Source organism: Panthera leo, chromosome A1 (genome assembly GCF_018350215.1).
Source record: "Panthera leo isolate Ple1 chromosome A1, P.leo_Ple1_pat1.1, whole genome shotgun sequence".
In the NCBI taxonomy this organism is placed as follows: domain Eukaryota; kingdom Metazoa; phylum Chordata; class Mammalia; order Carnivora; family Felidae; genus Panthera; species Panthera leo.
In genome coordinates this window covers 139,300,634-139,328,390 of record NC_056679.1, presented here as the reverse complement: position 1 = coordinate 139,328,390, position 27,757 = coordinate 139,300,634, and the positions used below count along the sequence as shown (strand labels likewise).

Sequence of the window (27,757 nt, the reverse complement as noted above, 5' to 3'; positions counted from 1 at the left end):
GTTAAGTAGGTCTGAGCTTGCTTTCATTCAATTATTCCGGGATCAGGACTGGTACCGGATCCCACGCCCTCAAGGCCTGACGCCCTCACCGACCCCCCACCCCCACCCCGCCCCGCTTTCTCGGGTAAAAAGGAAGCCTTCGAGTGTCTATTTGGCATGTAGGCACTGACGGAAAACAACTTTGTACCCTATTTATTGGCCATAAAGCTCCACCTTCCCACGCTGTTCCTAGATATTTCTCCCGGCTGCGTGGGACACTGTCCCAGTCTCACCAATGAGAGCAAGGCAAATTCTGCAGGGCCCGAGCTTCACAGAGCACAGCCTTGGGGGAAAGCAAGGAGTCGCAGATGTAAGTTTGCTTTGTCACCGCCCTCTGAGCGACTTTGGGCAAGTCTCTTGGCTCCCCGGACCTCGGATTTCTTGTCTGTTTAACGCGGGGAGGCACCCGAACCTGGATGACGCTCAGGGCAGCGGCGCAGAGCCGCGCGGCTCGGCCGGAGCGGAGCGCGCCGCGCGCGCCTCGCAACTTTGTCCCAAGCTTGGAGCGGGGACCCCGGAGTGCAGGGGCGGGGAGCTCCCGCTGCGGGAGCGCGGCGACGGCGCTCCTCCTTTCTCCTCCACGTCACGGGGGCCGCTCGGCGCTCTCCCACCCCCGGCCGAGGGAAAGCAACTCCCTAGCAGGGCGCGCCGCCGAGTTGGCGAAAGGGGAGGAGGCGGGAGCGAGCCGCCGCCGCCGCCGCCGCAGAGGGGCTGGGAGCCCGGAGCGCAGCTCGCGGCCCCCTCCCGGACGGCCTCTGCAGCCGCGGGGACCCCGCGTTCGGGGCTCCCCTGCTCCCTTTCGTAAGTCGACTTGGCCACGCAGGCCAGCGAGGAACGGCCGGGGCCGGGGTGCAGGGCTCCGATCCCAGCCACGGAGTGGCCAGGACGGCCGGACCCTCTCCTCCTCGAGACTTTGACTTTCCCGCTAGGGAAAACTTGGGCGCCGCGTTGCTCTCGGGGGGGGGTGGGGGCAGGGACGCCGACCGCGGGGTGCCGCAGCGGGATCCCGGGCTGAGCCCCGGCCTGGCTGCGCGCCTAGCGGGTGCCGGGAGGAAGGGCGCGGGCACCCGGCGGGCGGAGATGGGAGTCGGGGGCTATTGCGGGTGACTCCGCCTCGGCACTCGCGGACGCCGCAACTTCGGGAACCCGCGCGGCGTGTCCGCACCAGGGTTTCCCCGGACTCTCCCCGAGCGGTGAGAACGCGGCTCCGGCACGCGCCCTTTCCGAGGCGGGGAGCCCGCAGTTTCCGTCCCGCGGCACAAGGGCCGCTCTGGTGAGGGGCGCCAAGGAGGAGGGGGCGCGACGCCGGCTATTCCCACCTCCCCCCCCAACCCAGCGCTCCAGCCTCACCGCAGCCCCAGCGCCGCTGGCAGCGACGCTGCCCGAGACTCGGGTCCCTGGCGTCCTCGTCCCTGGTAGGCGGGAAGCGCGTGGGCGGGAGAGGGACGAGGCGCTCGGGGATGGGCTGCACCAGTGGCTTGTCCATTAGCACTGGGCGCTCTGGGGCGGAGGGGAGGGGTGGGCTGGGGTGGGGTGAGGTCTTACCAGTTTGGAGATCGCAAGCTGTGGGGCGGACCTCCTGGCGGTGCCCTCCGCAGGGACGAGCTTCGTTGCTTTTTAAGGTCAAGTTTTCATGCCGCAGAGCTGACCAGGACGTCCCCCCTGCGAGGTGGCCGCGCCGCTCGGGCAGGCGTGGAGCCTCCGGGGATCCAAGCCAAGAGGTCTGGAGTCTCGAGTCAGTTTACCATCTTTACTTAGACTGACGGCGTGAGTGAGCTGGTATTGCCTGGTAGTTTTAGAACCAAGTTCTCGGTCTTGGGGAGGTTTTCCGGGTTGTTGTCGCACGGGAAGCTTGTGATTTGCCCCCTTACCTGGGCACACGAAGAGGTGGTGTTAGCCCTCAGACCCTTACCCTTCTCTCTTCTCGTCCCTACAGTTGAAGAGGAACAACCCAGAATATTAAGGGAATTAGGGCTAATATTAAGTATCCCGTGAGAGTTGGTAGACATGGAAGTCACCCTTCTTGATCTTATATGCATGAAGCGTGCCCTTATCAAACCACTTATCAGCCTAAGGCATTTTAGAACCTAACTGTCCCTTTTGACAGCCTTCGTTGATAGTGTCTTGAGGAAGTAAAATCTTTAAAAGTAAATGAATGATGGCAGGGAACATTTCTGTGCTGCACTTTGCAAGGATCCAATACTGTCTGAGAAATGACCAATTAAGATGCTGTTGAATTACCTCTTTTATTAGCAGAGAAACAATAGCCAAAGAATTTGGTTGTGTGGTCCCGAGTTCAGAAAACTGATAGAAGAATTTGGGGGAGGGGGAGATGAGGAGCAGGGTTCCTTCCTGTTTATTGCTTGTACTCATTCCAGAGTTTACTCATTCCAAAGTAATTTGCTAAATGCCACAGTTATCAGCACGGTGGTAGGTAGGAGTGAATGGCATAATTGGGGAATAAGTCAAAGTCGGCACTTGATAGCACCATGACAAGTAAGTACCCTCAAGATAGGCAGGCAGTAAATAGTTATCAGTGTGACTTTGAATGAATGCAGATCATGGCTGCGTGGGGGGTGGGGGGTGGGGGGTGGAGGTGGGGGGTGAGGAAGTAGGGAATGTACATGACTGTGCCCAGCTTCTGTTTTCTCCCTTGAAAATCACTGAATACTGCAGCTGCTAGTTTGGTTGGTAACCTGGGGCTTATCTTAGGGCCCCTACCAGAAGTAAACTGTGTCTCCTTCAAAGAAAGGATTTCCTTCTTAGTCTGGGAAGTGGAAGAAAGCAGCACGAGAATGGGATTATGTGATGCCGGGTTGAAAAGTCAATTCATCAATCCAAATTTGTTGAGACCTTACTGTGGGTCTGGCCAGTGCCGTGTGCTGGGGGGGGGGGGGGGGTAGGGGGAGGGGCAGATGTGCTGAGTCTGGGAAAAAGGCAGGTGGCCTTCTGGGGGAGATTTAAGGTGGGCCTCATGGATGAGTGGGAGTGGTGTCCACTAAGTGCACGGAAGAGAAGGGGGAAAGGAGCATTCTCCCCGCCCAGGGAGCAGCGTGCCCTGAGACAGAAGGACTAGCAGAGAGTTTGTGGAATGGAGAGGTCCAGTTTGATGTGAAGGGAGAGTGGCACAGGTGAGGTGAGCAGGTGCCAGGGCTACATGATACCAGGCCTTGGGGCCCTTTTGTGGAATTAATCCTCTGGACAGTTTCACACCTGAGAGTGTCCTGGTGAGAGTTGCATTCAAAACAAAACAAGACTAGGTTTGCTGTGTGAGAATGGATCTGAGGTACCCGGAAGGTAAACAGGGCTGTTCCAAGGGTCTGAGAGGCCTGGGGGTCTGGGCTGGGCTGAGGCCATGGCAGCAAGTGCTTGCATTCAAGGCAGACTCTGGAGCGACTTGGTGATGACTTTTGTGTGGAGAGGGCAGGGCGACTCTCTCCAGGTTGTGGCAGATGTTGCTGCCATTCATAAAAAACGGAACATTAGAGGAGGGGCAGGTTTTGGAGGAAAGATATGTTCGGTTGGTTGAGTCTGAGACCCTGGCTGATGCTCCAGTGGAGTAGGCGTCACCTGTGCTGGGGCACTATTTAACGCTTGGGGTGGCCGGGGCAGGGGTGTGGACCTGGGACAGGGCCCCTGCCTTCATGGGGAGAGGTGAGAGCCAGGGGGGCGCGTCTCACACATGGGAGCGAGCACCTGCCCAGTCCGCGGGGCGCGCTGCGGGCTGAGGACTGGCAGTGGCCTCCACGCTTGCCCCCCTGGAAGCCACTCCTCAGGTGAGAGGAGGGAAAGGGGGATGGCTTTTGTGAGATGACGGAGCTTCACACACAATACGTGAAAGGGATGGAACGAAGATACCGGAGTCCCTTCAGGTGAATACAGTCTGATTGAGCTGGCATTTTGACATCGAACTCCCGTAACTCTCAGCATCTCACAGAAACAGTACTTTGAAGCACATATGACTGTGAGATGTGAACTTTGACTTCGTGAATCATGCAAACTTAATGTTTCATAGTAACACAGCTGGAAATGGGGCAACCGAGCAGCAGCTCCACTGACTGGCCCCTGGAGCAATACTGCTGAGGCCAGTTCTGGCTGTGCCGCTCCCTCGCTTACCCATGAGAGTTTCCTGGCCTCTGAAATGCCACCACATGGACGGGGCGCACGCTTGATCGTACCTTCTCATGGGCTGTGGTGAGGATTGCACGTGTGCATCCCGCACGCACAACGTGTACACGATGTGTGCATTGTGCCGGCCTGTAAGCCTTAGTGCTGGCGGTTTTAGGATGATGTCACCTCATTACTTCCAGATGTAGGATCTGAGAACCAGAGAATTGGGAGAACTTGTACAAGGCTATAGAACCGAACAGTGGCCAAGTTCAGGCTAGGATCCCGTTTGCCTGACTCCCGGACAGGGGCGCCTTCCATTTAACAGGCTAACCAGTGTCAGGTGGTAGGTGCCATATAAAATTAACTGTAATAAAAGAATCTGGTCACTGCTCGCCAGACTGTAGAGAAGCAAAGCAGATAATATCAATGTCAAAGCTTACAGACTTTTCCCAAGCAATTTAGAAGTGTATGTTTTGTATTAATTTTCATTGCTTTGCATGTCATTGTATATGCATTCCATATGCTGGTAATTTTCCTACTGGGATCGAAAGGCTAAAGCTTCAAGTATATAAGATCAAATAAAAATTAATCAGGAATTGAATGCAGCTGGTTTGAAATCTAATGGGCCCCTGGGCACAGTGGGTTCGGTGTGGGCCTTTTGGGGGAAAGGACTGGATCAGTATTTACTATTTTAGCAGATGTGGGAAGCCAGATACCATTTGATGAAAGCAGGTCACATTTTAATATGTAATGAGGCTTGACCTGCCGAATATAATGCATCAGGACAGGATGCATGGAAGAATACCAGAAGGAGACTGCCCACTACGTAAAATGCAAGAAATGAAGCAGAGAGAGAGAATTTTGCTCTATGAAGCTGAACTAATAAGAAATGCTAAGGGTCAGAAGTAAAGGTGAAACTTCTGTTCAGCAACATAAAATTTTAAAAAGAACACAATCGTAAAAATAAATGTGTTTTTTTAAATGTTTATTTATTTTTGAGAGAGAAACAGATGGTGAGCAGGGGAGGGGCAGAGAGAGAGGGAGACACAGAGTCTGAAGCAGGCTCCAGGCTCTGAGCTGTCAGCACAGAGCCCAACATGGGGCTCGAACTCATGAACCTTGAGATCATGACCTGAGCTGAAGTCAGACACTTATCTGACTGAGCCACGCAGGTGCCCCAATATGTGGGGTTTTAAAACCAATAAATTATCCCTAATTTGGACTTGCTGGGGAATGGCCATTGTGTCTTAGTAAAATCTCAGAAATACATACATGTTTTTTTCTGAATTACAATTTTGTTTCTCAGAGTATGGTCCCTGGACCAGCCACGTCAGCCTCCCCTGGGAACTTAGAAATGCAAATTCCGAGACCACCCGGATCTGCTGAATGGGAACCTCTGGGGATGGGGCCCAGCACCCTGTGTTTCAATATTTGGAGCCAGCTTTCATTCTTCTTGAATTTTTGTTTCTTCAGTCTCGACCTTCCGTTTCCCTCTTGTGTTCACAAGCTTCTCACTGTTCTGCTTAACTTCTGCTGGTCAGTGTCCTTGTGGGGGGTTGTACCCAGACACAAACCCATCCCTTCCTCTGCCCCAGGGTCTAACCCCGGGGAAGATGCTTCCTGAGGGCCCTCTAAGCTCTCAGGTTGTACAGCCCTGTGGTTCTCATGCTTCCCAGAACCACACTGATTTGGGTTTTGGTTTGCATCTGCTGCCTTTAAAAAAAAAATCTTTTGGCAGTCTCATCCCCAACAAACTGTTACTCCCCCCAGACATACAGTCCGCCAAACCCTGAACTGTTCTCTCCAGATGCTCCTGTTAAACCCCATTTCTCCATCTGCTGTGAGTGCAGTTAATTTCTTGGACCTAAGCGCTGGTCTTTGTACTGACGTTAGATTGCATCTTACTGGATTCAAGTCTGTCCAAATCTGTTTGGATCCTCCTTCTGTCCTCTTTCGTATAAACCTTCATGTCCTCTGCTGATCTGGCTGCTGATGTCCTGGCCAGAGGAATTAATAACAATGTGAGTAGCTTTGGTAGAGGCCTTCCTCACGGTTAATGAGGCTTAAAAACTTGGCATCTTTTGCAGTCTTTGTGGGGCTGACATCAGAAGAATTGTCATCAGCTCATCGTTGTTTGGTTTAAATTACAGCTGCTCTGAAGCGTCCCCATGCAGTTGCTCCGAGAGAGGGAGAGGACGAGAGGACCATCTTCTCTGACTCCAGCCTCCATGTCCCCCTACCCCGCACCCCTTATAGTCACTGGCAGCTTATGGTCAGGAGCTCCATGACTGTTATTGTTGTCCTGATTTGTTTATACTGTCAGCTTAGGGGGTTTTCTGTAAGTGACACAGAGGTAAATTTCAGCTTCTTTATAGTCAGATTAGGATGGATTCAGGTATTTCAAAATAATAGGAAGCAATAATTGTGCCTTGTCATTTCCCTCTCCTTCACCCCACCCCTCACAACCACCACTAAGCTCTAGACTTTAAGAGGGTTTTGTGCTAAAGCTTACATTTTAGCGAAGAGATTCAGGTTATTTAAAATTTTTTTAATGTAGAATTTTGTCCGTATATGGCTTTTAAAGGAATATAATTAGATACTTTAATTGCACAAAGTTTAAGAATGTAAAAAGCAGGTGCCCCCGGGTGGCTCAGTCAGTTGGGCGTCTGACTTCGGCTCAGGTCACGATCTTGCCGTTCATGAGTTTGAGCCCCACGTTGGGCTCTGTGCTGGCAGTTTAGAGCCTGGAGCCTGCTTCAGATTCTGTGTCTCCCTCTCTCTCTGCCCCTCCCCTGCTCTCGCTCTCTCTCTCTCTCTCTCTCTCAAAAATAAATAATATAAACATTAAAAAACAATTTAAAAAAAAGAATGTAGAAAGCAGAACAGCTTTATGGCAAGAATGCTTTTAGCCATGGTTGCTAGAGCATGAAAGAGTGCCTGGAATCCAACATGGTGCTATCATTCATGATCCGTATCCAGTCCTACCCAAGCCCTCTCCCACGTACTTTCCCCGGGCACTGAAAGACTAGCTTTAAACCAAACTGCAAAGATGTCCATAAAATTCAAGCCTGCTTTCCCATCCAAGATGCTACCAAACGCCTTTTGATGTGATGTGCTCTCTTGCCATGGCAAGCAAAACAAAAGTGCCTGGTGATAAGGGAGCTCTTTGTAACCTCAAGGTAATCTCTATGAATACTCTGGACTTCTAGCTCTTTGATTGCTTTTCTTCCTTCCCCAGTCCCTTCTGTTGCTTTCCTCATCTAGTTAAGGGGCAAACAGATGAGGTGGTCCATTTGGAGGACAGTTTCCTGTCTGTGTTCAGGCTCAGGCAGTCAGCCTGTCTGCTCTTGGATAGGTTGGACCTGTTTCTAAAAGTTCTGCAAACCGTGGTATTTCTCCTGGTCGTTTTCCAGATCCAGACAGCCAGTGACAGCAGCTCATTCAGACTGCAGCAGAGGGTGGCCACTTGTGCCCAGGACCAGGAAGAGCAAAGCCTAACGTAGCTCCTGTGCCGGCCAGCCTTCCTTCTCTCTTCCTTCTGCTCCTCTGCATCATGGTAGCATATTTGGAATATTTGCATTGTCGTGTCCTTTCTCCACACCCCCACGTAATGCCTGGGTGCAGCAAGGAGGGGCTTTCTCTGCCCAGCCACCCTCTTCCACCAGGTTCTTTCTTCCTGTAGCCATCCCAGCAAGCACCCTGCCATACTCTCGGGCAGACGGAGTTGGATATAGTATCCGAGGGGTCAGGAGACGGAAGTGGAGTGACACTCAAGGCAAACACAAATTAAGTTCCAAAGACTAGATCGTGAAAAAGTACTAATGGAATAACACGGAGATCGTGGAGCTGAAGGAAGGGGATGTGGAACCAGAGAAGAGATCCTTAAAAGGAAGGACATATAATTAACACTGTGCCAGGAAAATCCCTGAATAAAAATCATTTCTACATACTACCTGGTGATTATAATTCTGAGAGATTATACAATAAAATTCAGAGGTACCGAAGTAACTTGGGATTTCTTGGGACCTCGCTATTTATTTCTCTCTGGATCCCTCCAGGCAGGACAATTTCTATTATCTCTCCAGAATCTAACATAGCGCCTCCCTGGCACATGGTGGGCACACAGTAGACGTTTGCTGGATGGACAGGCAAGCAGTTGAAGGGGGATAGAAGTAGGATATACAAGCATGAAGGTGTGTACAAAAGAGGTGAAAGCAGGGACATGAACAGATATTTGTACACCCACGTCTGTAGCAGCATTATTCATAACAGTCAAAAGATTGAAGCGATGCAAGCATCCACCAACAAATAGCTAAACAAAGCATGGTGTATACGTACAATAGAATATCATTCAGCCTTCAAAGGAAGGAATTTTAGATGGATGCTGCAGTACAAATGAACTTGGAAGACATGATGATAAGTAAAATAAGGACAGAGGCTGTGATTCCTTTCTTACGAGGTTCCCAGAGGAATCAAATTCATAAAAAGAGAAAGTAGGGGGGTAGCTTCCAGGAACTGCAGAAGGGGTGGGGTGGGAATCAGGAGTTAGTGTTTAACAGAGTTTCCACTGGGGAAGAGGAAAAAATTCTGTGGATGCAGGTGGTGATGGTTATACAACCATGTGAATATATTTGATGCTACAGAACTTAAAAATGGTTAAAATTGTAACCATTGATCCATCCATGTCCCTCTACCTCTCCATCCATCCATCCACCCATCCATCCACCATTTGTCCACACACTCATCCACTCATGATGTCTCCATCATTTATGGAATGGCTTTTCTAGGATAAACTAGGAAGCAGAGACTTCTTAGCACTGATGATTAAAATGGTAAAATTTATATCAAGTATATTTTAACCACAATAAATAATAGAAGAAAGAATATTTTTATGATCATCGACTAGTTCATAAATACGGAACAAGAGAGAAGATATTTTCATAACAAAGTAGTGAACCAGGTCATACTTGGAACACATACTTACAGAAGGACGACAGCAGTGACCCCAGACTTACTGAGATGTTTAAGACCATGCTACTAAAAATGCGTTGCCTGCATCTCCGTATGAAGCGGAGACTTTGGAAGCCTTGCAGTCCTGCGCAGTCCCGTTTACCCCTTTGATTCCCGCTTTAAAAAAAGAAAAAAAAAATTTTACTTTGAAAAAAATCTCAAGCCTACAGAAAAGTTTTAGGCCTACGACAGTGGGCACGGCCTCATTTCCCCTGGAGCAGGTGAATGTGGAAGGCTTTGCTATGGCTTCTGCACCATCCTGCCCAATGGAGAGCCCTGGCTGTCGTCCCCTGGAGGTGGTGTCTGGGTGCAGGAGCCGGTGTGGCACGTTGAGGATGAGCCCAGTCCCTGCCTGCAGAATGGCCCCTGGACTATGGTACTGGCTGCTCCTCTTGCTTAAATGCTTTTGACCCCTTACTGTCATGCAACCTATGTGCCCGTCTGCTTTTCCTGCCAGAATGTACCCCACGCAGGAGCTCAGTCAGTCATCACAGTACCCATGGGAGTTAGCACCTTGGCCTCTTTCACAGGTAAGGAGGCAGGGGACTGACAAGAATGGTGACAGCTTCTTAGTGAAGTCAGGACTTAAATTCAGAACCGCTGGCTTTAAGTTCCAAACCGGCTATGCTGTAAATAGAGGGGTAGAGCAGGAGGGTATGATGCAGAGGGGTCAAGTGTGGCAGGGAAGAGAGGAATGGGGTCAGGCAGGTCAGGGAGGGAGGGGGCGATCGGAACTACTCAGCATGTTTCACCCTAAGTGGCGCTGTTATCTTCTTGACAGGTAAGAAGCTTGTTACAGATAAACTCACAAGAAGGCAGCCTGCCCAAATTGACTTTCAGAGATTATGTGGCCTTCCCCCTGCTGGTGACCAGAACCATACAAAGTAGAGGTTTGCCGAGAGCTGTGTTGTGTTGTACCTGAAGCATGGTGTGCAGACTGCACGGTTTGTGCCAGTATCAGAGGCAATTTGGTCAATCGTGGAGACTACTTTCCTTCAGATGTTTACCTAAAGCCTCCACCTGCTTCTAGTTTGCTCCGCCTGAGACCTAGAATTTCACGCTTGACCACATACAGATTGTACTGTTGGACAAGTAGTTGTACCTAGTTGTTGTAACCTAGTTTATATATTTTTATTTTTTTAGTATTTACTTACTTATTTTTGATAAGAGAATGGCAGAGGGGCAGAGAGAGAGAGAGAGAGAGGGAGAGAGAGAATTCCAAGCAGTCTCCAGGCTCCGTGCCATCAGCGCAGAGCCCTACGCGGGGCTCGAACTCACAAACCGTGAGATCATGACCTGAGCTGAAACCAAGAGTTGGATGCCTAACCAAATGAGCCACCCAGGCGCCCCTATATTGTAACCTCATTTCCATTTAAGCTTGATCTTGCTTGTGTGTGAAGCTTGCTTGATATGCATGAAACATTCCCCTTTTCAAATGCTCATCTTCCAAAGTGCATCTTTGCAAAGTTGCTTAAACATGTGAGGGCTTATTTTTCTCACATGACAAGAATACAGCGTGGATGTTTGCTGCTGCTGGGTCAGGGGTTTGAGGCTTTCAGGGCTGCAGTTGCTGATATTCTCTCAGCCTGCTCTTCATGGTCCCAGCATGGCTACTATAACTCTAGCCATCATGTCGGACTTCCAGGCAGAAAAGAGCATTCTTTGTTTATTTAAAAAAAAAAAAAAAAAAAAAAAAAAAAGGACAAAATGGCGTACCTCCCCCTGAATCAGTTTCCTTTAGAGAACTTGCCCAGATACCCCACGGTATAATATACTGTTATTGACTGTTCCTCTTCAGTGGAGGCTGAAGAAAAAAGCTTTTAGAGGGGCATATCTCTGCCGCCAACAATGTAGGGGTTCGCTTGGTAAAGAAGGAAGGGAGGATGGATGTTGGAAAGCAACCGGCCATCTCTATCAGAGCCATAGATGAAGTCTTTACGTACCGCGTCTGTTGCTGACTTTCAGCTCACTGATCAGTGTCTGTTCTGGTACCAGCACCCGACTGTTCTAATGATCGTAACATTATAATCCGCGTGAACATCTGAAGAGGCTGGTTCTTAGTTTTGCATTCTGTACCGTTGGCATGTAAGTTTGCTTAGGTGGTTTTTCACCAAAGTCTTTGACTTCCTTATTACATTAATCCAAAATCTAAACCTTCATATTGAGAGACCTGTTATCTTCATTAAAGCCATTGCTAGAATACATCCTTGTAGCAGATGCCAACTGGAGAGCTTCCTGGAGTAATTTCTAGATTTGACTTTCTGGAGACACTTTCCACGAAATCCTGCTTTGAAAATTCCTATTTGGGCAGAAGTTTTTCGAGCACTGCTGATTGTCTTTGTTCCACCTGTTTATCTTAATTTTAAATTCCTGGGCCTTAACTTTGTGGCATCTATAGGCACACAAGCTCTCAGGGCAATATGTACATTGTAAACCAAGAACACAGATCTTACGGAATGGTAGAGTCAGGCCAGAGTAGCTGGGCTTGAATTTTTTAGTGGAAGTAGAGAAGTGTACTGAAGTCCCCAGCTCAGCCCCCCACTGCGTCGACAAAACCCAGCAAACAAAGGCGCTCTTCTGAAGATGTAAAATTGAGTGTGTCCAATCCATTCGTAGAGAGTGTGGCCTGGCCTTAAGCCATCCCTGCCATCCATATTCTTCATTCACATCTGTTTATCCCCACGCTGCCTCTGTGATGTGGTGACGGACATTAAAGGTTCTACTTCAAGTGCACACATGGAAATCAGGGTAGCTGTATCTCTTCTGCTGCTACCTCTGAGGAATTCATTTTGGCCAGTATAAAATATGAAGTTAGCCGTACAATAGCAAATAAGTGCTTCTAGAAATTTCAGGGTGGGCGGTGAATTATATACCATGCAGACCTTGGGGGGGGGAAAGAGTTTTTTTCTCTTTCTAGCACACTAAACATACAGTTAAAAAAAAGACACCGGTGTCTTTCAATTCAGTTCTTCTTCTTTGTAGAAAAAGAAGCCGAGGGGCGCCTGGGTGGCTTGGTCGGTTGAGCGTCCGACTTCGGCTCAGGTCATGATCTCACGGTCTGTGAGTTCGAGCCCCACGTCGGGCTCTGTGCTGACAGCTCAGAGCCTGGAGCCTGTTTCGGATTCTGTGTCTCCCTCTCTCTCTGCCCCTCCCCTGTTCATGCTCTGTCTCTCTCTGTCTCAAAAATAAATAAACGTTAAAAAAAAAAAATTAAAAAAAAAAAAAAGAAAAAAAGAAAAAGAAGCCGAGATATACTCAATCCACATTTTACATCTAGAATATTAAATATATTTTTGTTTTGTATGGTGTCCAGCTAAGTGTGGAAGGCAGAGAAGAGAAGGAGAATCTAAGAAAGAATGTAAGATTGGTGTTTATAAAGCTTGAGAGGCAAAGTTCAAGTACATCAATTAACCTCTTTTTTTGTTATCTTTTGTATCTGCAAAGGAGGTAACATTTCATTTAAGCTGTTTCCATCCAAGCTAAAATTTAAGAGCATAGATATTTTTGAAATCCACCTTTCCTTTTTTGTTTTTGTTTTCCTGTAGGAAAAAGCTCTTAATGTTTTGCAACATAATGAGGGTCACGAACCATTAAAAAATAAACACTTCATTCAGTAGTATCATTTATGGCCCTTTAGATTTCCTGCTAAAGACTTAGCCCTGTGGTTTTGCCCAATAAGATACACAAATAGGGGTACATGGGGGGCACTTGGGTGGTTCAGTCAGTTAAGCGTCCAACTTGGGCTCAGTTCGTGAGCTCACGGTTTGGGGGTTTAAGCCCTGCATCAGGCTCTGTCCTGACAGCCTGGAGCCTGCTGCAGCTTCTGTGTCTCCCTCTCTTCTCTCTGCCCCTCCCCTGCTTGTGCTCTCTCTCTCTCTCAAAAATAAATAAACAGGGGCGCCTGGGTGGCTCAGTCGGTTAAGTGTCCGACTTCAGCTCAGGTCACGATCTCGCGCTCCGCGAGTTCGAGCCCCGCGTCGGGCTCTGGGCTGACGGCTCAGAGCCTGGAGCCTGCTTCTGATTCTGTGTCTCCCTCTCTCTCGGCCCCTCCCCCGTTCATGCTGTGTCTCTCTCTGTCTCAAAAATAAATAAACGTTAAATAAATAAATAAATAAATAAATAAATAAACATTAAAAAAAAAAACAAAAATGGGTGCCTGGGTGGCTTCTTCAGTTAAGTGTCCAACTCTTGATTACAGCTCAGGTCATGATTTCACGGATTCTTGGTATAGAGCCCAACAGGGCTCTGTGCTGACAGTGTGGAGCCTGCTCAGGATTCTCTCTCTCCCTCTCCCTCTGCCCCTACCCTCCTTTCACTGTCTCTCCCTCAAACAACAACAACAACAACAGCAAAGCAAAAAAACCCATATACAACCAGCTTTTGATGTTTGTCCTGTGAACCAAAGGCAACGAAGCCAGAGCAAAGTTGGCCACCTCCCAGTTTTTGTGACTATAAAAAACCTGGCTGAATTCGGCCACTTCTTTTGCTCCATTGCCGCAGTCCAGATTTCAGATGACCTTGAGGGACCATCATCCAGTAAATACATCCTGATGTGGGTTGCTCGTTCTTTCCCCCCGAAAATAAGGGGCTCCGCTTAAGTTACTGGTTAGAAGGATTATCAAGAGGTGGTTGACAAACTGATGTTCACACCCAGCATTTTCATTCAGACCTTTACTCTCAAAGGTGGTGACCACAGTGTTTGCACTCGCAGGCCAAGCGCTGGGCCTGTGGAGGAAGCTGTCAGTTGTGCCACGTTCTGCCGGCACCCCCACCACATCCCCTTTGGATGAGGGGCGTCCCGCTTTCCTGCTACGAGACCGTGTTAACCCTCTGAGCCCCTGAGCACTGGTAGAGGCCCTTGTTGAGGCTGTTGTGCGCTCCACTGCTGTAGAGTCCTCGGTGCTGCTCTGCTTGTGATATGGTCCTTAGGGATGGTTTTGCCAAGCAGGGACGCCCAAACGGGTCACTGCAGCTTTGTACTGTCTGGAGAAGCATTGCCCCTAAACATACTGAATGGAGGGGAAAATTGTATAGCATCTGCCACCTGTAGTTACAGAAGCTGGTTAGCTGAACGTGACTGAGCAGAACTGGCTACATGTGTCTCCCTAGGTATCTTTTTTTTTTTTTATGAATAATAATTGCATACATTTTTAATGCAGAAATCTAAACTTTTCAGAAGGCATGTAATAACAGCAACGTTTGAATATTTGCCAAAAATCCTAGTGGAAAAGCACAAAAATGACATAATACCATCTAAAAGATAAGGAATTCTTTGGTTATCAGTCTTTCGAAAGATAATGAGCAGGCGGAGGGGAAAAAAAATAAAAACCTCTAACGATTAACTACAGTAACTATGTTCCTGTCTTTCAAGATCCAAGACAGGTGTATGTCTTTAGGAACAATATATATACCAGACATTGACAAAAAAGACCATTGTCAGGGAGTGAAAAACAAAAAATAATTAGAATGTCAGAATGAAGGAAGCAATGCATGTGCTGTTTTAGAAAAATAAAACTAGGGGCCCTAGGGTGGTTCAGTCGGTTAAGTGCCCAACTTTGGCTCAGATCTTGATCTCACGGTCTGTGAATCCAAGCCCCACGTCAGGCTCCATGCTGACAGCTCTGAGCCTGGAGTCTGCATGGGATTCTGTGTCTCCCTCTCTCCGCCCCTCCCCTGCTCATGCTTTCTCTCTCTCTCTCTCTCTCTCTCTCTCTCTCTCAGAAATAAATAAACATTAAAAAAAAATTTTAGAAAAACAAAACTAAACCACAGCATACAGACTCATTCCTGGTTTTCCCAAGAAACCATTCCTCTTGTAGAGGTCCTGGTAACCAACATTTGCATACCAAAGTTGCTTTCTGTAGGCCTTTGACTTGCCTGTGTCATAGGACCTTCATGATCCCATTGCTGCATAGAAAACCATTATTCCATTTAACACATGGGAAGTAAAGACTTACCCAAGATTAAATGACTTGCCAGGGTGACTTGAGTTTTTGATGGCACAGCCCAGACTAGAACTTGGGTCTTCTGACTTTGTCCCACTGAGCAACTATTCTGTGCCAGTTAGGTATGTTCCAGGGGCTGGAGGTAGAGCGGGAACAAGGTCTGTCTGGGAGACAGGCATAAACAATCAAACAAAGTTAACTGCTGCTGTGGTAAGTGCTTGGAAGAAAACAAGGAGTGCAATAGTCAGGAGAAAGACTGGAGAAGGGTGATTGGAGACAACCCAAGAAAAGGACATTTCTATTCTAGCTTGAAGGCCAGAGGTGCCTGGGTGGCTTAGTTGGTTAAGCATTCAACTTCGGCTCAGGTTGTGACCTCGTGGTTTGTGGGTTCAAGCCCTGCATCAGGCTCTGTGCTGACAGTTCAGAGCTTGGAGCCTGGAGCCTGCTTTGGATTCTGTGTTTCCCCCTCTCACTCTGCCCTCCCCCTGCTCACTCTCTTTCTCTCTCAAAAATAAATAAACATTTTTAAAAAATAGCTTGAAGGACAGAAGGGGGCCAATAACCCCAGGATCCAGAGAAAAATTGTCTGAACATGGGGACAGCAAGTGCAGGGGTCCTGAGGCAGGAGACTAGTGTTCTAGAAACTTTTTTTTTTTAAGTTTATTTATTTAGTTTGAGAGAGACAGTACATGCATGTGGGGGAGGGGCAAAGGGAGAAAGAATCCCAAGCAGGCTCCACACTGTTGGTGCCGAGCTGGAAGCAGGGCTCTGTTTTGCTAACCAAAACTTAGAAGGCAAATGTTGCTTAGAGTAGAATGAGCAAGAAAAGCAGAATAGGATGAAGTTGGAGAGGAAGGTAGGGACAGGAACTGGCTAGGCCTTGGGGCCATGGAAAGGATTTCTGATTTTATTCTAAGTGCAACAGAAATCCTAGTGAAGGGTTTTAAGTGTAGGGAGTGGGACTAGGGAGCAGGAGTGGTCTGATTTATGTATTTAAATGCTCATTTTGGCAACAGTACAGAGGATGGATTAGAGGGACTTTCAAGGGAGGCTAGTGAGGAAGTTATTTCCTTTAGAGGCAAGAGTGGATGGTAACTTGGCCTACGGTGGAGTGGAAAGGTGTGCATGGATTCAAAACACGTTTAGAACCAACAGGGTTCTCCTCCAAGAGATTGGAGAGGTGGCTGGCCTTGTGGTTGATAGTGTAAGCTCGGAAATTGGGCCAGAGTTGAAAGTCCTGGCTCCTCTACATACTAGCTATTTATCCTCTGTGACTCAGTTTCCTAATCTGAAAAATGAGGATATTGACAGGGGGGATAAAGAATGAGTAATAGGGATAATAAACCTCATAGGCTTATTGAAGGGAATAAAGAACACAAATAGTATTAGTGCTCAGTGTAGCCCATTAGGAAATGACAGGTATGTGTCCACCGAATCTGGTAGCATGACAATTTTTGTTGACTTTGACCAACAGACTCAGTCGAGGGGGCAGTGGAGCCAGGCTGGACTGAGTACCACCATGAGGGATCTGGATACTGGGGAACAGAAGTCCCCGCTCTGTCCAGTCCTTTGAGGGAGAGCAGTTGGATGTGTAAACATGTATGTGGGGCGCCTGGGTGGCTCAGTCGGTTGAGTGTCCGACTTCAGCTCAGGTCATGATCTCACACTCTGTGAGTTCGAGCCCCGCGTCGAGCTCTGTGCTGACAGCTCAGAGCCTGGAGCCTGCTTTGGATTCTGTGTCTTCCTCTCTCTCTGCCCCTCCCCTGCTCATGCTCTGTCTCTCTCTGTCTCAAAAATAAATAAAAACATAAAAAAAAACAAAACATGTATGTAATGGAGGAAACATATTCTTGGCATCCCAAGAGTGAAACTGTTAAGTAACAGCTAGAACTCTGTTTTCTCATCTAGAGAAGGAAGACTTTGGACTCAATTACCATTAAAGTCCTTTGTCAGTTTTAGGATTTTGCTTCTAGGCTTCTTCAGGAATTATGGGATAATTAATTAAGCTTTGGTGAAGAAGGCCCAGAAAAGTAAATTCTATTATTGAATTTTTTTTTTCCCTACAGAAAAGTATGTTGACCTCAGTTAGAAATTGTTTACTTTCGAACAATTTATAGACACAGTTCAGGATAGGACTTAATCACAGTATATTGTGAAATGAAAAAAAACAGATAAGACAGTATCTGTGTAGTGAAACTTCTTGTTAAACAAAAGCAAGTCCACAAAGGTGTCGTTATTGAAAATGGTCTGGAAGGACAGAAGGTCCACAGAATGCTTTTGCCGGGTGATGGGTTACTGGTGAGCCTTAGTTCCCTCCTTACACTTTATGGACTTGTTCATTTTTTTTTTTTAATGGAAGTGTTTACTTTTGTAAACGGAGAAAGGAAAAGCGTTTCTTTTTCCTTTTTGAGATTATAACCTGTTATTAGTGGAGGAATTGTCCTCCGTTTGTATTGTCTTTGTGGACCAATCAGGCCATTCTTATGTTTTGTATGCTCACTGTTTATCTACTCACAGTCAGATCATTATTTGCTTTGCCGTCTTCTAGAACAATGAGAATGTAAGGTCATCTGGGCAAGAAACTGGCCTTTCTGCTTTTTTTTTTTTTAACTTGTTTTATTTTTTATTTTTTTAAATTTACATCCAAATTAGTTAGCATATAGTGCAACAATGATTTCAGGAGTAGATTCCTTAGTGCCCCTTACCCATTTAGCCCATCCCCCCCTCCCACAACCTCTCCAGTAACCCTCAGTTTGTTCTCCATATTTGTGAGTCTCTTCTGTTTTGTCCCCCTCCCTGTTTTTGTATTATTTTTGTTTCCCTTCCCTTATGTTCATCTGTTTTGTCTCTTAAAGTCGTCATATGAGTGAAGTTATATGATGTTTGTCTTTCTCTAATTTCACTTAGCATAATACCCTCCACGTAGTTGCATCCACGTAGTTGCAAATGGCAAGACTGCATTCTTTCTAATTGCCGAGTAATACTCCATTGTATATATATATACCACATTTTCTTTATGCATTCATCCATCGATGGACATTTGGGCTCTTTCCATAGTTTGGCTATTGTAGATAGTGCTGCTATAAACATGGGGGTGCATGTGTCCCTTTGAAACAGCACACCTGTATCCCTTGGATAAATGCCTAGTAGGGCAATTGCTGGGTCATAGGGGAGTTCTATTTTTAGTTTTTTGAGGAACCTCCATACTGTTTTCCAGAGTGGCTGCGCCAGCTTGCATTGCCACCAACAATGCAAAAGAGAGCCTCTTTCTCCGCATCCTCACCAACATCTGCTGTTGCCTGAGTTGTTTATTTTAGCCATTCTGACTGGTATGAGATAGTCTCTCATTGTGGCTTTAATTTGTATTTCTCTGATGATGAGTGATGTTGAGCATTTTTTCATGTGTCGGTTGGCCATCTGGATGTCTTCTTTGGAGAACTGTCTGTTCATGTCTTTTGCCCATTTCTTCCCTGGATTATTTGTTTTTTGGGTGTTATGTTTGATAAGTTCTTTATAGATTTTGGGTACTAACCCTTTATCTGATATGTCATTTGCAAACATCTTCTCCCATTCTGTCAGTTGCCTTTTCGTTTTGCTGATTGTTTCCTTTGCTGTACAGAAGCTTTTGATTCTGATGAGGTCTCAGTAGTTAATTTTTGCCTTTGTTTCCCTTGCCTCTGGAGACATGTTGAGTAAGAAGTTGTGGCCTTTCTGCTTCTTTAGGAACTCGTAGGGTGCTGTGGGGGTGTTGAGGAAATGCATCCCGGCTGAGTCATCCTCCCACGAATGGTCTTACTTGAAAACTTTCTCTCGGTTTGGTGATGAGCATGTCATCAAAGGGAGAATCAATGACCTTATTGAAATCAAGGAGCTGCGGTAGAAGGACCTTAGCTTATTCAACTACATCAGGACTTTTTTTTTCTTTTTTTAATGAATTCATCTTTATATCAGTGTTCTTAAGTGACGATTCTTCTTTGGAAAACTTTAGGAAGAAACAAAATCCTGATATTTCTAAATCAATAAAGTCTTCAAATCCTATTTTTCATACTAACATGTATGGATATTATGTTTAAGAATTCGAAGGTGGCCCACAGAGAGAATATTCTTCATGTGGAGAGAAAGCTTTTTAAACTAGGTACTAATTCTCAGAGAGCCTGAACTCTCAGTGACTGACTGGTCACTACGAGAACAAGTAAATCAGTAAGTAGTCAGTGACGGGATATGAGACAAGAATAACTGCCGTCAGAGTTCCATAGGATGAGCTGGCTTTCTTTTCCTTCGATGGATTCCATGGCTGGAAGACTGACTACTCTCATCAGTAGCACCTGGCTTGCCGCTGCCTCTGCCTGTAGGAATAGAATGAGCTCCTCCCCCAGTGTTCTTGCAGGCTGATTCTCCAGGTATATAATCCCTTAAACTGGGCGGAAGGTCTCAGGACTTGGCGATTTTATGTTCATCCCTGTTTCAGTTTTAGGACGGATCGGTAAGACATAGTAATGAGAAATTTCAGTCAAGGACTAAAACCATTGTGGAAACCTTTATGTTGTAAAAGACGGTATTACCTAGAAGGTTAAGAGTACATCTCTGGAGCAAGAGTCTCTGGGTTCAAGTTCCACGTGACGGGGATCCTAGCTCACCTTGGGGGACTTTCTTAATTACCACATGTTTCAGTCTCCTGTCTTGTAAAGAACCATAAAAGTAGTCCCTACCTCACTGACCCAGTGAGGGGATTGCGTACATGCAGAGGGCTCAGAACATGGCCCCAGGTAACACCTCTTTGTTCGGTGACTCTTCATTAATAATAATGATGGTATTAAATTAGTAAGGGGCACTACATGGAGGCATTCAGGCATTAATTCGAAAACATTGCATTTGTGTCAGAACTTCGGGGGGAAATAGAAAATAGATTTGAAAAAATAGGACAGTAAGCCATAGGTCTTGGGCAGGATCTTTAAAGAAGTCAGGAGGAGGAGGGTAGCTTAGGCCAGGTGAAGATGTTGATGAAGATGAAGCCAAAACCCCGCATTGGCCAAGTCACCATCAGGACTGTGTTAAAGGGCTTTGCATGCGTTACCCCACTTACCTCAAAATCCCACAGGTAGTTGCTAGCATTAACGTACTTCTACTGATGTGGACACAGAGATGTGGAGACGTTGAGCAACTTGTCAAGGGTCCAGGCAGTCGGTAGGCTGTTCCTGAGCTGAAAGAGGGTCTCCTCTGAGCTGAAGTCCTGGCTGTGTGGCCGGAGGGTGAAACGTGTGTCGCAGGACCCTGCGTGGCTTCTGCTTTTTCCAGCTCAGCCCCTGAGCAAGGGCTTAGCTGTCGGCTGCTCCCTTAACGATGTTTCCAACTCCTACTTTGGCCAGAAAAGAGAAGGTCAACACTGTCTTCATTTCCGCGCATTCTGTGTAACGTACTAGAAAACCTAGAAAACTAGGAAAAAGTTTGGAGTCAGGCAAGCTGTGCACCTCTGCGGGGTGACCCCGTTCACATGCTGGGTCTCCTGACCCCTCGCAGCTGCTCCCCGCAATTCAGGAGGGGATTTGTCGTTCCCGTTTTGAGATAAGAAAACTGGGCTTCAGAGGTGAATTCGTTGGATTTGGTGTCCCTCCAGGGATTCAAGCCCGGGTCTGGGGCATCGTGAAGCCCGCATACTTTTTCTTCTCTCCCAAGTGCCCCGCTCTTGGACAGTCCTGGGTTTTGAAACTGCTGACTTAAGGAGAGTCCGTGGACGAGCTGCTAATGGCTGTGGCCACTTAGCCCTGACTACAGTTCTAACCACTTAGCTGAGTACACTTTGTGTGTGCCTGCTGTTTCTTTTAAGACTGTAATCAGCCCCTGGAAGGACTGGGAATAGAAGATGGTTTGGGGGAAAGGCTTCATTCAGCATCTTTGTTGGGCTTTTATTGAATTATCCAAACAGCTTGTTTCCGCTTCACTATAGCGATACCATGTCCTTTCCAGCCCTGTCTTCATTGCTAGGAACTCGTACCTATGTGGCAGTGAACTTGGCAGTGGGCCGGGCTTCCTTATTTGCCTGGCAGGTGGGTGGGCGCTCATTTGTATTGTAATTGTAAGACCACTTCCTGGCAGCAAAACCCCAGCCTGCTTCCTGCTCAGGGCCTGTAACAGGGAAGGAGCCAGGGTGGGGTGTTTGCAGAAGGTGGCCCTGCTGCCCTAGTCTCCTAGGAACCATATGGCCGGTAGAACTGGCAGCCTGGCACCCGTCAGCTCTCGTGAGCCATCAGGAGCTCGTTTCCATCCTCCAAACCTGAGGCTCGTGGGGACTCACGAGTTTGGGCTGCCGGTGGCAGGGAGGGGAGGAAGTGCCACAACAGGCAGGTGCCTGACACTCCACCCCTTGCCCGCCTCTGTCCTCCGCAGCTCCTGACCGTGGATGTCACACACAGGTTCTGTCCAGGAAACAGCAGAGCAGAGGTCTCTAACCTCCTGCAGGCTTTTGTGCCCACAGATGTCCTGCTGACTTCTCACCAAAGCTGGGAAGAGGCCCACAGCCCTTTTCAGGATTTGACAGAAGCTTATTCACTTCCCCCTTTCGGACTTCTCACGTGGGGAAAGGAATGCATGTTTTTTTTCTTCCAAGATTTTATTTAAATTCCAGTTGGTTAACATAGAGTGTGGTATTGGTTTCGGGAGTAGAATTTAGTGATTCATCACTTCCATATAACACCCGGTGCTCATCATAACAAGTGCCCTCCTTAATGCCCATCACCCATTTAGCCCATCCCCCCGCCCAACAGCCCTACAGCAATCCTCGGCTTGTTCTCTGTCCTCAAGAGCCTCTTATGGTTTGCATCCCTCTCTGTTCTTATCTTATTTTTCCTTCTCTTATGTTCATCTGTTTTGTTTCCTAAATTCCTCATACGAGTGAAATCATGTGGTATTTATCTTTCTCTGACTAATTTCACTTAGCATAATACACTCTAGCGCCATCCACCTTGTTGCAAATGGCAAGATTTCATTCTTTTTGATCGCCGAGCAGTATTCCATCGTATGTATATACCACATCTCCTTTCAGTCAAAGGAATTTCTGGCCATGGTAAGCAAGGGGAGGGGTTTTACTTTGACCTGAGACAAGGTGGTATTGGAGGGCTGCTGAGATCCCTTGACATCTAGGGCTGACCCGTAGACGTATGAGCTCTCCTCCTTAAAGATGCCCAGAGGAGGAAAGGAGAATCAGACAGCCAGATGCCTGGGCTGTCCCACTTCCCTCCCCTCGTTCCTTTAAAATTAACTCTCATCCCGGCTGGCGAAGCTCAGACGTGGAACTAGAACCAGTTCCCACAGGACTTCTCACAGCAAGCCTGCCACGTCTCCCTTCCACACATGCCCTGCCACCTGCCCTCTGTGGGCAGGCAGCCACGCCCGCTAGCCCAAATCGAACCGACTAGGCACCAGGCTGGAATCAGGAAGTGTGTGCTCCAGGTGTTCTCAGGAAGGACAGGGGAAGCGTGGGTACAGAGGAGCCCTTGAAAACGGGTGACAGGACAGGGAGCCAGCCTTTGCCTTTTTATGTAAGTGTGAAGATGATAGTTAAATGGTACATCATAAATGCCATGACAACTCTGGAAGACTTTGAAGACTCTTTAGAAATGTAAGGAGATTTTTTCATTTTACCACTATGGTATCAGGGGGAACTATTAACTGATGCTAAGTAGGGATCCCGTGGACCGGAAAAGACAAAGCAAAATTTTACTTTGGGTAAGATTCATTCTAATTCTAGCCATTTATGTACGCTCCTTCCTATGTATGAGTAATTGCCATGAACTAGGACCATGATGAGATAGATTGATTTGGGATTGATGAATCTTCGGAATCCAACTTTATCACAACACCTGCTTCTAAACATGTGCTCCAACTTCTGAAGAAACTTGTTGCCCTGTGCATGGGGAGTCAGTTTTCCCACGCTCTGTAAGAACTGGCAGGAACATTGGCCTTGAGCCGGTGTGGATGGAACCCTACTTGTTTTGCTTCAGAGGAGAAGCCTGAGACCTAACAAAGGGACCCAGAGCCATGAGCCTAACGGGGATTCCGTGACCTGGGGGCTGATTCAGCTAATGAGAATGGAGAAGAAGGGATGGAATTGGGCGTATTTATGAGATGTCTTGTTAATGTGGACGTGAGGGAAAGGAAAGAGTCATATGACCCTCCAGTTTCAAGCCTGGGTCATTGAATGGGTGGTGTCACCATAAACTGACACAGAAAACACAGGCGAGGTGAAGATGTCAGATTCAGTTTTGGACTCAGCTGGGTGCCTGTGGGATATCTAGTGGAGATGTGGATATGACCGTCAAGCAACTGGATGTTCATGTCAGAAGCTTGGGCAGCAGGTGAGGACTGGAGATAAAGGTGTTGGCAATGTGTGTGTGGACATCAGCATCCAGAGGGCTAGGGAGAGTGTGCACGAGAAGAGCAGTGAGCTGAAGTAGGGCGCTGGGGAAACCCGAGGAGAGGCTGCGAGGTGGCTGGGGAGGACCAGGTTCTGCAGGACAGTCTGTTGTCCATAAGGTGTTGTTCTGTAACAAGAGTGATTCAAACAAAGTGAGTGAGGGCATGACCTTCCCAGGAGAGCTAGTTCAATTCATCTGAACTACAAAAATAAATGAGGTTCAGATTGCTTGTTAATTCTAAGACACTTGGGAACAATGATTATGTCCTCATCTAAGATTTATTGAGATGTGTTAGGAAATTGCACTTGGGGCCCTCAGACCTCCCAGTTCTCAGGATTTGAACCTCTTTGAAGCAGCTCTGTGAACTCAGCTGGCCCTCCTGTCCTCAAGCCTTGCAATAGCACCCCCCCCCTTCCTGCTGCTCCCAAAATAAACTCATCTGTGCCCTCACTTGATTAGCCTGTTTTTATCTGAAAAAAAAAAAAAAAAAGTGGTATAATCATTTTTTTTAATTCAAATACAAAAGGATATTCACGGATAAGTACATCTCCCTCCTACCCGGGCCCCTAACCCTCCACCCTCTCCCACCCCACCCTGCAAAGCAGCTCCCATTCCCCATGTTGAGTCTCCATAGTATCCTTCAGGAAATAGCCAGCCAGCTGCCTTTTCATAAATAAAGTTTTATTAGAACACAACCATGCCCTCTCATTGATGTGTTATCTGTGGCTGCTTTCCCACTCCAGTGGCAGAGTCGAGTACTTGTGACAGGGAAAGAAAAGTTTGCCAACGTGTGCTCTTTTTCTGTAGATACGGTTTGTATCATCTTTTTTTTGACACACATGTGAGTGCACTAAACACAGTTATGCATTTTCCTTATTTCCATTTCACAGTATATCCTGGAAATTGTTCCACATGGGCACATGCAGGTTTTGTCTCCAGCTTTTTCACATAGTATGGATGTAATTAATCCATACCTCAGGTGGCAGAGGGGATAAGGGAGGGGGTCTCTTCTTATAAGGGCACTAATCCATTCATGAGGGACCCACCCTCGTGTTCTAATTACCTCCCAAAGCCCCGCCTCCTAATGTCATTACCCTGGGGCTTAGCTTTCAACCTATGAATTTGGGGAGGGACATAAACATTCAGTCTATAGCAGTGGGGTTCACTGGGTTCTTCCCGTCTGACTTCAGATCTATATCTAATAAGGATCTGAAGGTAGAATCAAGATGGATGTTACTTTTAGGCTCAGTGGGCCATTTGCATCTCTGATGACCCCTTGATGACCTCTAACTCTGTAGACCTCCGCCCAAACCAGAGTACTCTCTCCCCAAATACTCTAAGTAGAAATGCAGACAGTGAAAGTTACATAGTACCTATATTTTAGGTGCTTACATTATTTGCCTTTATTTGGTAACCAATGTCTCTCAATTTAGGTATAGTTAACACAGCATACCACAAAATACCACCATTCTGTGTGTTCTCACTTCCTGATTTCTGGATCCTCTTATAAGGGTGAGAACCTTGTTTTATTTACCTCTGGGCCCAGCCTTCTGCCTGGCATGTGGAAGGTACCCAGTGAATGTCGATTGAACTGAACTAATGGCCTCTTAGTTGTCTTTCTCTTACTCCACCTGAATTATTCCTTTTCCTTCTTACAGAATGAAGACATTCAAATGCTGTTTTAAATACCCAGCACAGCAGAAAGTTTTCGTCTTATTTTTAACTCTATGGCTGTTCTCCCTGTTGAAGCTTCTAAATGTGAGGAGACTCCTCTTCCCTCAAAGAGGCATTTACTTGGTTGAATACTCCCTGAGTACCTCACCTTTTGTAAGAAACAGATACACCAATGTTAAGAATGAAATCAGGTACGAAGTTAACTGTTCAGGTGTCTATGAACAGGCACCTTTGGAAATTGGCAAGAGTCTGGAAATAAGAAGGAGAGAAATCATCGACTTGGATGATGAGGATGTCGTGGCAATAACCAGTGATTGTGACATTTATCAGACCCTAAGAAGGTACCATCAAAAGCCTGTTTCAAGGGAGGAGAAAAGCTTCCCGATAGCCTATTCTTTGGTTGTTCATAAAGACGCAATTATGGTTGAAAGACTAATCCATGCTATATACAACGAGCACAATATTTACTGCATCCATTATGACTATAAGTCACCTGATACCTTCAAAGTTGCCATGAACAATTTAGCTAAGTGCTTCTCCAATGTTTTCATTGCCTCCAAAATAGAGACAGTACAATATGCACACATTTCCAGACTCCAAGCTGATTTAAATTGCTTGTCAGACCTCCTGAAGTCTTCGGTTCAGTGGAAATATGTTATCAATCTGTGTGGGCAAGATTTTCCTTTGAAGTCAAACTTCGAATTAGTGTCAGAGCTGAAGAAACTCAATGGGGCAAATATGTTAGAAACGGTAAAACCCCCTAACAGTAAAATGGAAAGATTCACTTACCACCATGAACTAAGACAGGTGCCTTATGAATATGTGAAGCTACCAATAAGGACAAACATCTCCAAGGAAGCCCCCCCTCATAACATTGAGATATTTGTTGGAAGTGCTTATTTTGTTTTAAGTCGAGCGTTTGTTAAATATATTTTCAACAACTCCCTCGTTAAGGACTTTTTTGCCTGGTCTAAAGATACGTACTCACCTGATGAACATTTTTGGGCTACCTTAATTCGGATACCAGGAATACCTGGGGAGATTTCTAGGTCAGCCCAGGATGTGTCTGACTTACAGAGTAAGACCCGCCTTGTCAAATGGAATTATCATGAAGGCCTTTTGTATCCCCGTTGTACTGGCTCCCACCTTCGAAGTGTGTGTATCTACGGAGCAGCGGAATTAAGGTGGCTTATAAATGACGGACATTGGTTTGCTAATAAATTTGATTCTAAGGTGGACCCTGTCTTGATTAAATGCCTGGCAGAAAAGCTTGAAGAACAGCAGAGAGAATGGATTACTTTGTCTTCAAAAAAGTTATTCGTGGCTAAAAGTCCCATAATCACATCATGATAAAATCATAACAGAAAGAAGCTATCTGATAAATGCAGCCAATATGGAACTGTGTGCTATACTATGCCCACTACCATGTGAGCTTAACCTTCTCATAGTTGGAGAGGTGTCCAAAATGCCACACATAAGGCAAAATGACCTAGGCTTTGATGACAGTAAGACTGCACTTGGTCGGGTGATTTTTATGTTTGTTTTTCCTTGTAATCTTATGGAGCTACATCAGAGATCGAGTTATATGATGCCCTCAAGGCTTACCCTAACCACACTTAATACTTTAAGTTTTCCACATAGCCATCAGGATTCTACCGAAAAGGTGTTGGCGTGTGCGATAATCACATAACTTTTTAAACCCCCAGTTTCAGAGGACTGTTTAAGTATAGTGACCAACTCTCCTCTTGTCTCTTAATTCAGCTCCCTAGACTTTTTTTAGCCTTTAGAATATTACACGGAGAGGGGCACCTGGGTAGCTCAGTTGGTTGAGCGTCTGACTTTGGCTCAGGTCAAGATCTCATGGTTGGTTCATGGGTTCGAACCCCTCTGTCAGTGCAGAGCCTGCTTGGGATTCTCTCTCTCCCTCCCTCTGTCTCCCTGTCTCTCTGCCCCCTGCCCAGCTCATGCTCTCTCTCTCAAAAATAAAAAAATTAAAATTAAAAAAAAAAAAAGAATATTAGAAGGAGAAACCACTACCTCAGGAAAGCTCAAAGAATGTCCAGTTTCCTGTTTGCCAAAGCATAATTTACCTATTAGTGCCTCACTCTTTCAATTTGGAGTCACAAGACTCTGTCAGTGGGGCATTTATAGTGTATGAATGTTGGGGAGGTTGGGTGCGGGGGAGGGGATTGGGACAGGTGGTGCCTGAAGAGAAACAAGGGGATTTGCAGGATTTTTGCATCATTGTACACAGCGATTTCATGAATGGTCTCCTTTTTTTAGTTCAATTATTTCTTTAAAACACATTTATTGATGAAAAATAAGAACTTGGTTAGTAGTTCTAAATGTCACACTCCTGAACGTTAAACCTAAGTCTTCTAGTTCATAGATTATCATTAAAAGTAGGGTTTGTTTTTTTTTTTTACAGTGGAATTGTTATAATTTTCTTTTATGGAACCATTAAGCTAAGAGCCACTGAATTTTCTCAAAAAGAGTGTATAAAATATGACAGCTTTCTATATTAACTATTATGGTCATTTAAAATTCTTGCTTACATCTCCAATAACT

The 27,757-nt window shown here is 46.5% G+C and overlaps 1 protein-coding gene across 5 annotated transcripts; it reads left to right on the top strand.

Moving 5' to 3' along the window:
• The first annotated feature begins 300 nt into the window (after positions 1 to 300).
• On the top strand, positions 301 to 27,053 carry GCNT4 (glucosaminyl (N-acetyl) transferase 4). 5 transcript variants are annotated; one of them, XM_042941126.1, is made up of 2 exons: positions 301 to 349; positions 25,174 to 27,053. In XM_042941126.1, exon 2 carries the CDS (start codon positions 25,175 to 25,177, stop codon positions 26,537 to 26,539), a length of 1,365 nt encoding a protein of 454 aa, XP_042797060.1. In that variant the 5' UTR covers positions 301 to 349; position 25,174; the 3' UTR covers positions 26,540 to 27,053. The 5 variants fall into 5 exon arrangements, with proteins under 5 accessions (XP_042797060.1, XP_042797034.1, XP_042797068.1 ...); XM_042941100.1 differs by lacking the exon at positions 301 to 349 and adding an exon at positions 642 to 840; XM_042941134.1 differs by lacking the exon at positions 301 to 349 and adding an exon at positions 1,593 to 1,806.
• The last annotated feature ends 704 nt before the right edge of the window (positions 27,054 to 27,757 follow it).

Bases quoted from the DNA above. Each gene is read 5' to 3' on its own strand.
- GCNT4 (XM_042941126.1), top strand. From the start codon at position 25,175: ATGAAGACATTCAAATGCTGTTTTAAATACCCAGCACAGCAGAAAGTT.